A 13,009-nucleotide genomic window follows, 5' to 3' on the forward strand; every position below is an offset into this window, starting at 1 on the left:
CAAGAAAAAAAAAAGAAAGCTTTCATTCTACAAGGCCAGCATCCAGTTCATTTTTTTTATATTGCAGGGAAAATGATAAGCCAAGATATAACAATGACCTCCTTCACGTCTTGATAAAATAATTTCCTCTCTCTGTCATTTTTCTCAAAGAACAATATTTGACTAACGCAAGCATGTAAGATAGAGCAAGAGCTTTTCTGTGAACTGGCAGATAATGCGCCAAACTCAGCCCTGAGACAGACAACTGCCACCCTGTTGACCTATGTGGAGTTAAGCCTGTTTATCCCCCAGCTCAGAGCTCTGAAAACAATTGGGTTCAAACCTGTAAGATGTGTGCGTGTGATAGGGTTGAGGCCAAAAGCTTCGGAGAGGGCGGCTATCTGTTACAGCATCCCTCCATCAATGCACCCTCAGCTCACCGCCAGCACGGCTGCCCGGGAGCTGCTCTGACTTGCTGCTGTGGTGCAAACAGGCCCCCCCTCTGCAAAACAACTGGTTAGCTCATCCTCTTACACAAAAGGCTACTGTATTTGGTAGGGCACATTACAGTATAGGGCAACCATGCAGCTCTGAATCCACTCACGCCCCCCTCCCCGAGCACAGAAACAATGCAGACCGTTATAGCTATCTCACTGGAGCCTACGTAGCTCAATGCATTGACTGTATTTGTCTACTGAAGGTGTTCAAAAATGTGCACGTGGCATTTTTCGCTCGCAGCATTTGCATGAAGAGGTTTCTCACGTCATCTTTTGACGCCGTTCAAACAGATTGTCACCCAGTGCATATCGCCTGCCCTCTCATCTCTCACCTCCAGGAGCTTTCCTTGTGGTTGTGCATCTTTTCTCTTAATGAGTTCTCATTGCAGCATTGATACGGGCCATGGATTCGCCATTTGTCACTGCAGATAAGAGGTGACATTGTTCAGGCATCCTTGTGCCCTCAGTTGGGTCATATTCCGTCCTGGCGTCAGAGATCGCAGTACATCTGCTCACCTTCACTTGGCACACTGTCCAAAACGGAGAGAAATTAATCTGCTGTCATGACTTCAGCATGCCATGACACACTGCCCAAGATGGCCAAAGCCAACCAGCATACGGTATTTACCGTATTTACCGTCAGCGTGTTTACTGTATGCTGACTTGCAGCATCACATGCCATTCCACAGTACTAACAAGGTACATGATTTATGGGATGCTGCTGGGAGTAAAATATAGTTAAAATTTAATTATAGTACTCCTTTTATTTCTTTCCTTGCATAAATGTGGTATGAACCTAGTCTGGTCTATTGACTTTTCTCCAATTTCTTGTTCCCTGAGGTGGAAAGGTGCTCTGGATTTCTAGAGATGGAAAACTACCGACTGCTGGGCTCTGGCAGGAGAAGGGTAACAAGCATCTGGGCATGGAGATTGAGACTCCTCTTGACAGCTCTGCTTCTCAGGCACAACGGGCCTTTCTATCAAAGCTCATGTGTGTGCGAGACAACTTTCTTTGGCACTACTCGGAGCCTGAAGAATAAACTCTCAGAGGGAATTAGAGCCTTAAAAGCCATACCTTTTCCCATTGTGCGTGCCTTTCATTAGCATTGCCTTGTCTTGTGCAGAGATGCAGCTATGTATACTCTCAGAACCATGCAAAATAAAAATGAGACACGACTGCAAATGTGGCTCTGCCCCCTGCACAGAGCATTAGGGAGCAAATGCATCAGACATAACAGCATCTAGTCTCCATGCTCCATGGAGTTCTTCAGAAATGACTGAAGATGTTATTCCTTGTCTTGCGTAGATCCTGACTACCTTCAAAGTTTCACTGAAGCCATTTGTTTTCAGTTCAGAAGAAGGGACACAAGTCTCTGTAATTCACCCATTTTCCTCTTGGCTCAGTTGAAGGAAAAGAAGGAAGGACCTATAACAATTTTTGGTACTGGGATTAGTACCTGATTTTGATCAGGGATGTAATTTGTCACCTGTATCACTCCTACACCAAGCTATGTGGTTCACTGTTGAAACAGCATCGGTGCTCAAGATGTTACCACACTACAGGTAGCTCTGAGCTCCCTCAACCATTACCGCAGACCAGCCATGCAAAAGCTTCTCACCCCTTTCAGTGAAACATCTTGTGGGCTGAAGCTGCCTAATACTGAATTAAACGCTGTGACTTTGCAGCCAGGTGGCTGTGCAGCACGTAGGCTTTAGGGCTCTGCTATGGAGGGAGCAACCCCAGGAACAAGTGTGGCAACAGGCTGCCGTGGTGGTAACCTTTCAAATAGCTGCAGCTGTTTGCAAAGCAAACCTGCACCTACACACGTAATGTTTTTCCCTTTCCCGACAAGACTAAGCCATATTAGCATTATCCCAGCACAACTGCATCCATACTCCGGGGAGTTAGCTGCAACAGTATTGTTAAAGCAATTCAGCTTTTCTAGGTAGACAGGCTATAATTACACTATACTAAAATAGAATGCTTTTGTTCTAACCTAGGCATCCCCATGAGGACTTGCACCAAAATAACCAAAGGTACGAATTAAGCCATTTCTGTTATTTTAGTACATGCCTGAGTGCAGGCAGGCTCCCATTCCAGCCCTTCTGGCTGTAATTCTGCAGGACTGGGGAGTCCCACGGGTGGGTCGGTGGCCCCTATGGGTCTTGAGCATGAGGGTCACACTGAGCCCCTGTGCTCTGCTGGCTGCTGTGCTCCGTCCCTGCCTGGCTGTGCTCCCTGCAGGGGGTGGGTGGGTGCTGCTGCCCTGACGCAGGGCTCCAGGGAGCTGTTTCTTCCCCACGCCTTCAACTGCAGGCACAGGGCATCCAACCTGGGATCTTCCCAGTTGCTTTCAGCCAGGAAGGACCTTGGCTCTGCCCCTGCTTTGGAGTGCCCAAAATGTTGTCTAAGTGCACGAGCACCGTGACCCCATGAAGAGCCACAGCGCCTGTTCCCATGGAAGAGGCCAGGGCACATAGGAAAGCAAGATCAGCTGTACCGAGTGCTTATTTCCGTGAGGCATGAGCCTTGGCAGGGCCTTCGGTGCTCAGATCACACAGCTCCAGGGTTTAGAGAAGCAGGAAGATGACAGCCCCCATAAGCCCGACATTTCCAGCTCCTCCAGTGAGCATGGGACAGGCAGTTGGGGCATGATGGGCAGCTGTAGCACGCGCTGCGGTACAAAACCAGCTGCATCACGTGGGTTTCCATTTCAGTGAGGGAAATGGGAAAAGAGCACTCCAGGTCGCACTAGGAACTCAATGATGCTGCAAATGGTAAACTGAAATCCCAGCTCTGCCATAGACTTATCAGCACTGATTTGGGTAAGGTGTTTAAGATACCCGTCCTTGCTGTCTGCAAAATGAAGATACTAACATGTATATCCCAGATTCTCCCGGTGGCACCGTGGTCCCCAGAAGAAATGTGTTAATAATGTTCCCAATTTAGGGCAGAACTAAACTGTTCAGCAGCCTTTTATTTTCTGTGCTCAACCACAAAACCTTCCATGGCCAACTTACTTCAACGGTGCTAAAAATGTAATCCCCCCTTTCCCACGGCACACGGCCCAGTTTGTCCCTCCCCAGGCCTGCAGGTGGGAGCTTACTGAGCGCCCGCTGCTTCCACGGCAAACACGCCGAGAGTACCCGTCGAAACTCAAGTGCGCTCCCGCCCTGCTAAGTCCTATCGACTCCACTACACCGAGGCGGGCGAGGGGGGCAGCACCCCCAGCGCCCCGCAGGCAGCGGCGGGCGGCCCGCATCGGAGCGCCGCCGCCGCTGCCCAGACCTGCACCGGGGACCCTTTGGGCCGGCAGGCGAACCCCCCGGCCCGCGGCGCCCCGCTAACGCTGACGGAGCCGCCGCCGAAGCCCCGCGGCCGCCGGTAGCTGCGGCGGCCCGGGGCGGGCGGTGCGGGCCCCGACGGGGGGGGGGGGGGGGGGGGGGGGGCGGCCCCACCCCGCCGCGCCAGCCAATGGCGACGCGCGGCTCGTCGCCGCGCTGCGCGGCGGGGCGAGCGGGCCAATGAGGGGCGCGCCCGCGCGGCGGCGGCGCGCCCCCGGCCCGCCCGTCCGCGGCCGTCGGGGCGGGCGGCGCGGAGCGCTGTGGCGCCGCCTGCCGGGCCGGGCAGGGCCGGGCCGGGCCGGGCCGTGCGGCGCCGCGCCGGCTCCTCCCCGCGCGGCGCTATGTCACGCGGAGGCGCGGGGCCGGCGGTCGGGACTCGGTAGCGCGGGGCGAGGCGAGCGCAGCGCAGCCGGGATCCCGCCGCCGCCGCCGCCTGCTCCGGGAGCCGCCGCCACCGCCTGCGCCCGGGAAGAGCCAGTGGCGCCGGGGCTGGCTTCGCGGCGGTCGCGCCGCGCCTGCCGGCCTGCCGGGGCCCCGCACCGCCCGCCCGCCGCCGCCGCCGCGCCCCGCCGCCCCCCGGCCGGCGGCCCCGGGCCGCGCGCCGCCCCCCGGCCGGCGGGGCTCTGCGTCGCCGCGCGGATGCCGCCGCAGCAGGAGGGCGAGGCGGGCTACATCAGCAAGCCGGTGCCGGGCGGCTGCGAGGTGCCGCCGGTGCCCCCGCGCAGGGTGCGCAGCGGCCGGGCGGCGGCGGCGCTGGGGGCGGCGCTGGGCGGCCGCTGCCGGCCGGCGGGGACCGGGGCCGGGGCCGCGGCGGGGGCCGGGGCCGGGGCCGGAGCGGGGGCCGAGCCGCGGCGCAGCATCAAGTGCGTGCTGGTGGGGGACGGCGCCGTGGGGAAGACCAGCCTGGTGGTGAGCTACACCACCAACGGGTACCCCACCGAGTATATCCCCACCGCCTTCGACAACTTCTCCGGTAAGGGCCGGGGGCGGCCGCGAGGACCGGGGCGGCGGGAGGGGTGCTGCCGCCGCGGGGAGCGGCGCGTCCCGCCTGTGCCTCCCCCCGGGGCCGTGGCGGGGCTGCTGGGGGTGGGGGGGTGTCCAGCTTCGGTTATTTCGTTTTTTCTTTATTTGGGGGCAGGACCGCACTCCGGCAGGACCGGAGCTTGTTAGACTTCCCTCGCAGCCAGCAGCACCGGCTGATCTCCCGCGTAACGGAGCCGGGCTGGCAGCTGGTGTCGCGCGCGGCCGTGCCGCCAAAGCCGGGCTTTAACTGTGAACTCTCCGGTCTAAAACTTCCAGCTCTCGGCCAGATAGGAAGCGCCTAAAAGGAAAGCTTAAACACTTGCCTTGTCTCACCGTTGCAAAGGGGGAGGTTCTGGGTTTTCTCTTTGGTTCAGCGGGGGGCTTTTTGTGTCCCGGGCGTGTTGAAGATGTACAAGAGGATAATGAACTAAACCCTTTGTAGCAGAGAAAGGGCCCGGGCCGCTTGGCTCGCTCTCCCCGCTGCCATCTGAGGGTTAGTGCAGTCCCAGCCTACCTCATCCCTTGCGGTGAAATGAATCGGAAAGCCCCGCAGGGCTTGTGTGTGCCCAAGTGTTTGCGAGAGACTCCCTTCCAGCTCTGTTAAGTTGTTAAATCTGAACTAACTGAAGAGAAGACTATAAGAGCTGAGAGATGGTAAATCTTATTTCTTCTTTCCTTTTTTTTTCTTTTTCTTTAATGGAAAACGTGTAAAGTTGGGCTCACCACGCTTTTCCCCCTCCCTCCTCCTTTCTCTCCAAAGCTGTCGTGTCTGTCGATGGCAAGCCGGTGAGACTTCAGCTCTGCGACACAGCTGGTCAGGTCAGTGAAGCCACTTATTTGATTTAAGTGACAGCGGGAGGGCAGAAGTTGTTGCGCAAAGTAGTGCTGCTAATGACTTCATGGATTTGAAAGGATTCCCAGTGTTTGATCATCTTATTAAACTGCTATCGTTTTCACTGCTGCGTAACCCACGGCTTTGCCCAGTGTCTGTTGAAGGGTGGGGGATGTACTGTGCCTCCGTATAGGAGCTGGGCACAGGCTGCTGCTCTGCTGGCTCAAGCTGCTGCTCGGCTTAGCCTGACTAGAAAGGCTGAACATATTGGGCATTCAAGGGCCACCTGGTTTTCTCTTTGAGCCGTTGTCACTGTCTTTATTTTTGCTAAATAACTGCGGGTTTAAGAATGATGGTGTTTGGGATGTACACATGCAAGGCATCCACAGTTGTAGGTGTCTGGAGATAGAGACTGTTTTTGAAGGGACAGAAGGTTAAGGGAGAAAAAGTCCTATTGGGTGTTGTCCATGGAGGCTTCATATTTGCCATTCTCACCCCCTTAAAAACTGCTGCCGCCCCAAAGCTGAGGTTTGCTGTAATCTAAGTCCTGAAGAGTTGAGGGTGGCTGATGCCTCTCAGCTCCTAGTTTGCCCGATACATAAAAAGTGCCCATTTCTTACCGCCTTATATTTTCTGGAAGTCCCTGGCTCATACCACCCTGAGCAGCGTGCAGCACTGCTTGCCAGGGATTGAGTCTGAATAGCCAAAAATAACCAAAAGTATTTTGCTACCTAGCTGGTGTTTGAAGGCAGTGGGAGTTAGGTTCCTGTGCAGCTTTGTGGATCTGGGTCTATGCCTTCACCAAAACCACACTGAAAAATCTCAGTGGCCTTAACATACAAACCTATTTAGATGAGTTGTAACTGGGCGCCCTACTTAGGAAAGGGGTTTGAAGGGCTGTGCAGTCCTAGACAGCAGTGTAGGACTCCCACTTGCCCTACAAACCAAAGCTAAAATCCTACAAGCAGCCTTCTGTGGGTAATGATACGAAGTAAAACAGCAGAACTGTCCCATGATTTCGTGTCCTGCTGAAGAGACGGGGTGGTACCGCAGCAGCCGTGGCTGTGCGTGTTCATGTGCAGAGCATGGCAGGTGAAATTGCCATCGGGTGATAGCCTGTGGATAGGCAGCGCCCGTGGAAACGCGGCCGCAAACTGCAGGAGGGACGGGCAGGCCGAGTCACCTCTTGCCTTCGCTGCCATTAATGGTTAAGGTGTTTGCCCTGGCTGCCCAAGTGCAGCTGGAATGGGTAGAGTCACTGCCTTAAAAATGAAGGGGTTATCTAAACTGACAGAAGTCATCCTGAATAAAAGATACATAGCTGGATACTTTGGTAAAACTGCTGCCGTGAGATGGCTGCTGAAATCTGCAGCTAAAAAAGCACTCCAGGCAGAGGGAAATTGTATTTCAGCATCACCAGCCCAAAGAGGTGTAGAGTCCCTGCAGGTCACGTACCTACCATTGGGACTGCAGGAGTGTACTTGGGATATAAAGGGCACTATTTCGTCTCGGTAGAAACCCTTAAGATCTGGGTTTGGCTTTCAAACCCATTGAATCGAGCCCTTTTGAGGTTTCTCACGTAGCAAGAAGAGGCAGTTACATGGCAAGGTGCCTTTCTGTAAACGGCCCTGTCGTTCAGAGCAGCATCTCTCAGTAAATGCGGGGTTTCTCTCGAGCCAGGCGATGAGAGCCTGGTTTCCTCTGAGGCTTAATCTGAGAATCAAGAGAGCTAATGAAGCTTGCTTTCTTGACTCGTGTTTTATAAATCGCTGTCTCTCTCGGAGATACTGCTGGAAGAAATTCATTCGAGCAGAACAAGACTTCTGAGGCTTCCAGGGGGCTTTAAACTGCATATCCTGGGCCTCCAGAGGCTTTAAAGCAAAATTTCACATCTTGAAAATTAACATGGAACTTGCAATTCAGCAGTAGACTGCTGGTACCAGAGAGGTGTTTTCAGCTGTGAGTTCTTTGCACTTTCAATTGAGAGCTTTTGAGAACACGGCCCGTTTTAATTAAAATGTCACTGCCGCTGAGGCAAATCCTACCTGTTCAGGCTGCTAGTGTTACCCTGCTTTTATCCTGCTGTCAGCATAAAAGCAGCCTGCCTGGAGTTAACCATTGCTTCTTGCTGCATTCTTCGCTGAGGATCAGCACGCCTTTGTTACCATGAGGTGTTTGGCTTTCTTGTGGCTAGCTCCTGAAGCTGAAAAAGGGCCTTGCTTTGCTGGAGTTTGCACTAAAAGGAAAAAAAAAAAAAAATGGAAAGGTAGCGCTGGGAGGCCTGTTTGCAGCTTGTTTGATGTGGCATGGGTGGGAGGGAAAGGTAAAGCTCTTACTCTATGCCATTGGCATGTTAAGCCTGCACATTGTGAGTCATTATTGCTGCCATCAGTTTTAAATCCCTGGGCACAATGGCAGGGAAATTATTCCCATATCCTGTAGGATGTTGTTAAGTAGTCACCAGTTTAAAAGCCTATTCCAGGAAAGCCTCGCATGCTGCCGCTTGTGTGCTCTGCTCTTGTCTGTATCTGGAGGTAGGGGTGTCGGCAGAGCAGCTTTGAGGTACACGGGCGCTCCTCATCATCGGAGCAGCTCACTGACTCACCCCTGTAAGAGGTGGACCGGTAGAAAGTACCTTCTCCCTCCCGTACTTCGATTTTTGGCTTTGTTGCTCGTGTGCCATAACCTGCTTCCCGCAGCATTGCTGCTTTGCTGAAACAGGGCAGAGGGCCTGTGTACAAAGAGCGAAGGAAATATTTAAGCACTTGAAACAAGCTGTGGCTTTAGTCGGAAAATCTCAGCTACATGGGGAAGCCACCGCCTTCGTCCTGTGTGCCCGACAGTGGCAGAGTGCCTGCTGGCTAGCAGCTGTGGAGGGTGAGACCTCAGGCTGGGTACGGGCGACTTCTGCTCCTGACGTTGGGTGGTCTGGGTGCTGATGTCAGGGTGCCTCTCAAGAGGGCAGCAGCAGGTGATCCTTAGCTCCTCCAAACATCAGCGGCAGGCTAGAGCTGGGAGCGTATCAGGGCGTCCTCCGGGGCGGCTGTGCTCTTTCTGTTGGGTGCTAACGTGATTTCGTTCCGTGCAGGATGAATTCGACAAGCTCAGGCCTCTGTGCTACACCAACACGGACATCTTCTTGCTGTGCTTCAGTGTGGTGAGCCCCTCGTCCTTCCAGAACGTGAGCGAGAAGTGGGTCCACGAAATCCGATGCCACTGCCCCAAGGCGCCCATTATCCTGGTTGGGACGCAGTCAGACCTCCGGGAGGATGTCAAAGTTCTCATCGAGCTGGACAAGTGCAAAGAAAAGCCGGTCTCGGAGGAGGCTGCAAAGCTCTGTGCCGAGGAAATAAAAGCTGCGTCCTACATTGAGTGCTCTGCTTTGACTCAGAAAAACCTCAAGGAGGTCTTTGATGCGGCCATCGTGGCTGGTATTCAGTACTCAGATACCCAGCAGCAACCAAAGAAATCCAAGTGTAGGACTCCAGACAAGATGAAAAACCTCTCCAAATCCTGGTGGAAAAAATACTGCTGTTTTGTATAGGGGTTGCAAGGACCTGAGTGCTGCTCTGAGGAAATCGAATAGAGGCTATATTAGCTGAAATTTCATTCTGTGTTGTCCCAAGTGTATAGTGTAGATCTGTATGTATGTGTATATGTTGCTACTGGATATCTCGGTTGCCCTTTCAAGGGTGGCAGAAGGATTCTTAGTTAAATAATTGCTATAAATCAGGTCTGGCATCCAGTTTCATGACTAAAGCCTCTCATTAAGGAAGAAGAGCACCACATGTCTGTGAGGGTAGAAGGATTTGTCCAAAGGATTCGACTTCTTTTGTTGTAAGGTGTATGCGACGGGGAGGAGCACACCAGAGGCCTTTGCTGCCAGGGCTTCGCAGGAGGAACGCACGAGCAACAGTGGAAACGTAGAGCTCTGTACATGGACGATCAAAGGGAAAAACACTGTGCCTCCTAACTGACATTGTAGCTTTAAAACCCCACTCCTGCTCTCTTTTGTTGTCTTCCCAAGGCAACGCTCTTAGGGATCGCTTTAAAAAAGGTATGCGAGAGGTGTAATCTATACACAAATGCCATGGTTGGAAAGGTCATGAATATACCTTCAGCATGCGGTGAGGGAACCTAATCCCTTATGGAGCTGACATCTCGTTTGTCACCTCCTGACTTTGTGAAAGTCCTTTCTGTCCTCCTTCCCCTGCCCTTCCCAGGAAGCCGAGTGGAAGCCCAAGAACATGACCAAGCTTTAACTCGCTACCTCGAGCAGTGGCGATTTCCTCTGTATTTTTGCAGACATGACGACAGTTCATCTGTTTCAGCTGAAAGGAATGTAAATGGTGTTGTGTTGGAGTTTGGGTTTTTTTTTTTTAAGAGAGATATAACAAATATCCATGCGGCACCATATAAACCACATCTGGTTTTAAGTCTACAGCCAAAAATTTCAGGATGCCCCTCCTTACCTTTTATGGCTGCTAAACAAATAACAAATCAGGCAGATCAAGATTTATAACAAACTGGACTCTAGAAACTGAGGCTGCTGTGTCCTCTTCACGATGCTGTTTTCAACCAAGTTAATGTTTCCCTTCTAAAGACAACAGTTGCTTGTGGTTGAATCTTGTCCAAGCTTGTAGTCATGAAATTGGCTGAGGCCACCCCGGAAATTTAACTGATAATTTTTTTTTCCCAGATCAGTCCAACAGATTAACTGAAATGTGCCTAAAATGTAGCTGAGTGATCAACATAGTGCAGAGTTGAGTGTGACCTATTCTCTGACTAAATCTGGTTCCTACTAAACTAAGCCTAATTCCAGCCCCAGCGAGTTCGAGAGACCTGAGGGATAACGTGACTCTCTGCAAGAATCAGTATTTTAATTTATTCTGCAGAGGACATTTAGTTTGTGCTGTCTGTCTGTCTGCCTTTTTATGGCCCTGACTACTTTTTTTCCCCCTAGATATTTCAAGATCAGATTATATTCTTTTTTTTTTTTTTTCTTCAGCCATAGCCTTGAAGTGACCTTTTTCATAGTCTTAAACTAAACTGCAGTGACAGAAAGCTGGAATCTTTTTTTCATCAGAAATGGATCAATGCCTGATATAAAGAAGAACTGTGGAAGCCATTTGAGTTGATAAAGCTGACCACAGTTTACCTCCTGGCCCTTAAAGAAAATGACACTATGTAAATGGATTCTGGGCTGTATTGGCATAGGCTCCACAAGCAGTATTTTTTCCTCCTCTACAGTGAAATGAGTGCAGAATGGGTAATGTTCCGTTGCTGAAAACTTGAAAATGGGATGGAAATCTTTACCTAGGGCCTGATTCAATAAAAATGTGTTGGCTTCTGCACTGGAACAGCCTGGAAAAACAGTTTCCATAGCACAGAAGCTGGATGCATTTAACTTGGTTGCATCTGGTTGGTAATAGTTTAATGTTTACTGGTCATGAAGTTAACATCTGAGCCTTTATATTTCTTACTCGAATGCTTTGACAGGATTTCAGATATGCAGTCATACCGTCATCTTGGAGAAAAACATAAAGCCAGATTTCTCTTGGGTGCTTTGCTTCTCTGTAAAACGGTCTCAGTCGATCAAAAATGTGGGTTTGGGGAGGAGACAGGCTTGAATCTGAGCAGCTTCCATTTGCAAAAATAACAAAATTTCTTCTGCAAGATCATACTGCTTTGTATCATGCTGTACTGGAAGCAGTAGGTTATATTTTATAAGCAGCCTGTTTCATAGTCTGGAGTAGCATTACTTTTAAATGTAGCCAGCTGTGACTGTTTCTGAAAATGTGATGTATATACAACTTGTTATAGCCCTTTACTAGGTGTGTGTAAACTGAGGTCTAATAACTTTACGAATACTACTCTACACGGGGCTACACAGGGTCTAGGTTTTAGAAATATTACTTTTAAAATCACCAGTATTTTACGAGCGCAAGTGAGGGGGAGATGTCTCTATGTAGTCTATAATCTGATGTGCCTTATAAAAAAAACCTCTCTTCTGTTTTCTAAGTGTAGGCTATATTCCGAAAGAAATATTTCATGTGAGAATGATATAAATGAGGTATTTGGAAATAAATTCTGACCTGTGTATGTGTCTGCTGCCCGCTCGGGGAGGCTGGAGGGCAGTCCCTGGCCGTGCACCGCACCGATACCCGGCAGGGAGGAGGCAGCCACGCTGCCAGCCTGGGGCTGCGCTCCCGGTGCCCCGGCAAAATGCCTCTGGTTAAAAAATACAGACTTTTGCTCGTGCTGCCCTGTCCCCAGGGGGCTGGGCTGGGTGGGAAGGGTGCGATGGCAGGCCTTCTGCCTCCCCGGCAGCACGGCAGCCTCTTGCTGTGACCCCACAAGGCACGGGTGGGCTTGTTGTGCCTGGCCCCGGAAAGCGGGGTGAGCGGCAGGAGGAGCACAGCCCGGCCGGGGGCAGCTGGGGGGACACTGAGACTGGTGGCATGGTGTTTCACCTACTGCATGTTGCACCACGCATGCCCTGGGGGAGCCAGAAGGCATTTTTGGAAGAGCGGAGCCTGTTCCCTCTTGGCACCAAGGGTCTTGTCACCCCCTCCCTGGGTCCTGTCCCTCGTGCTAGGGCCGAGGCATGCAAGGCTTGAGGTTGTTCATGCCCAGCCCCCTGGTGGCCATGGCACAGGGGCCTTGTGCCCTTGGGTGTGGTGATGGCTGCCCTGGGGCTGCGTTAGGTAAGTGAGGAGCAGCATCTAGACCCCCGGGCGTCCCTGCAGAGCCAGCGGTCCTGCTACGAAACCGCTCTGGAGAAGGAGCTTCGCTCTGGACCAAGGTTTGCAAACTGTCACCGTTGCGTTTGTTTCTCTGGGAGCTGAGTGGAGCAGGCACACCAGGCTGGCATAGCGGGATGCCCTCCCATGCCGCCTGCCTCCCGGGTTGTAAGGCCGATGTATTTTCAACCATCGAAACACGTGCAACCTGCACGAAGTAGAGAAAGGGGATGGATGTGCTGTTCCTTTTTCCCATGGTTGGTTCCTCACTGAAACAAAGCCTTGGCTTCTTTTCTGCTTTGTCAACCGACACACCGGGGACTGCCAGGAGGCTTGTTCACCTGGTCATGCCTGCAGCACAGCGACCCTGCCCGAGTGCCTGACCCACCAGCAGGCTCCTTTGTGGTGAGTACCTGGTGCTGAATCACCCCTGCCGTTGCTGGTGCCTTTGAAGAATCACTTCCACTGGGTTTGTGTGCTGGGCAGCGTGAAGTCAGGGTGTGCTCGCTGGAGACCAAGTCACCCCACCTTTGCACGCTGACTTTGCAGGAAAAGCGGTCGTGCTAGCTGAGAGCCCAGAACCCACCGTT

General features: G+C 52.3%; 1 protein-coding gene across 1 annotated transcript; it reads left to right on the forward strand.

Annotated features, from left to right (window-relative positions):
• Positions 1–4,460: 4,460 nt before the first annotated feature.
• RHOU (ras homolog family member U) lies at positions 4,461–11,776 on the forward strand. The gene is made up of 3 exons (XM_050894439.1): positions 4,461–4,794; positions 5,605–5,663; positions 8,765–11,776. Exons 1-3 carry the CDS (start codon positions 4,461–4,463, stop codon positions 9,218–9,220), a joined length of 849 nt encoding a protein of 282 aa, XP_050750396.1. The 3' UTR covers positions 9,221–11,776.
• Positions 11,777–13,009: the final 1,233 nt, after the last annotated feature.

The sequence above is a fragment of the Gymnogyps californianus genome, chromosome 3 (genome assembly GCF_018139145.2).
Source record: "Gymnogyps californianus isolate 813 chromosome 3, ASM1813914v2, whole genome shotgun sequence".
Taxonomy (NCBI): domain Eukaryota; kingdom Metazoa; phylum Chordata; class Aves; order Accipitriformes; family Cathartidae; genus Gymnogyps; species Gymnogyps californianus.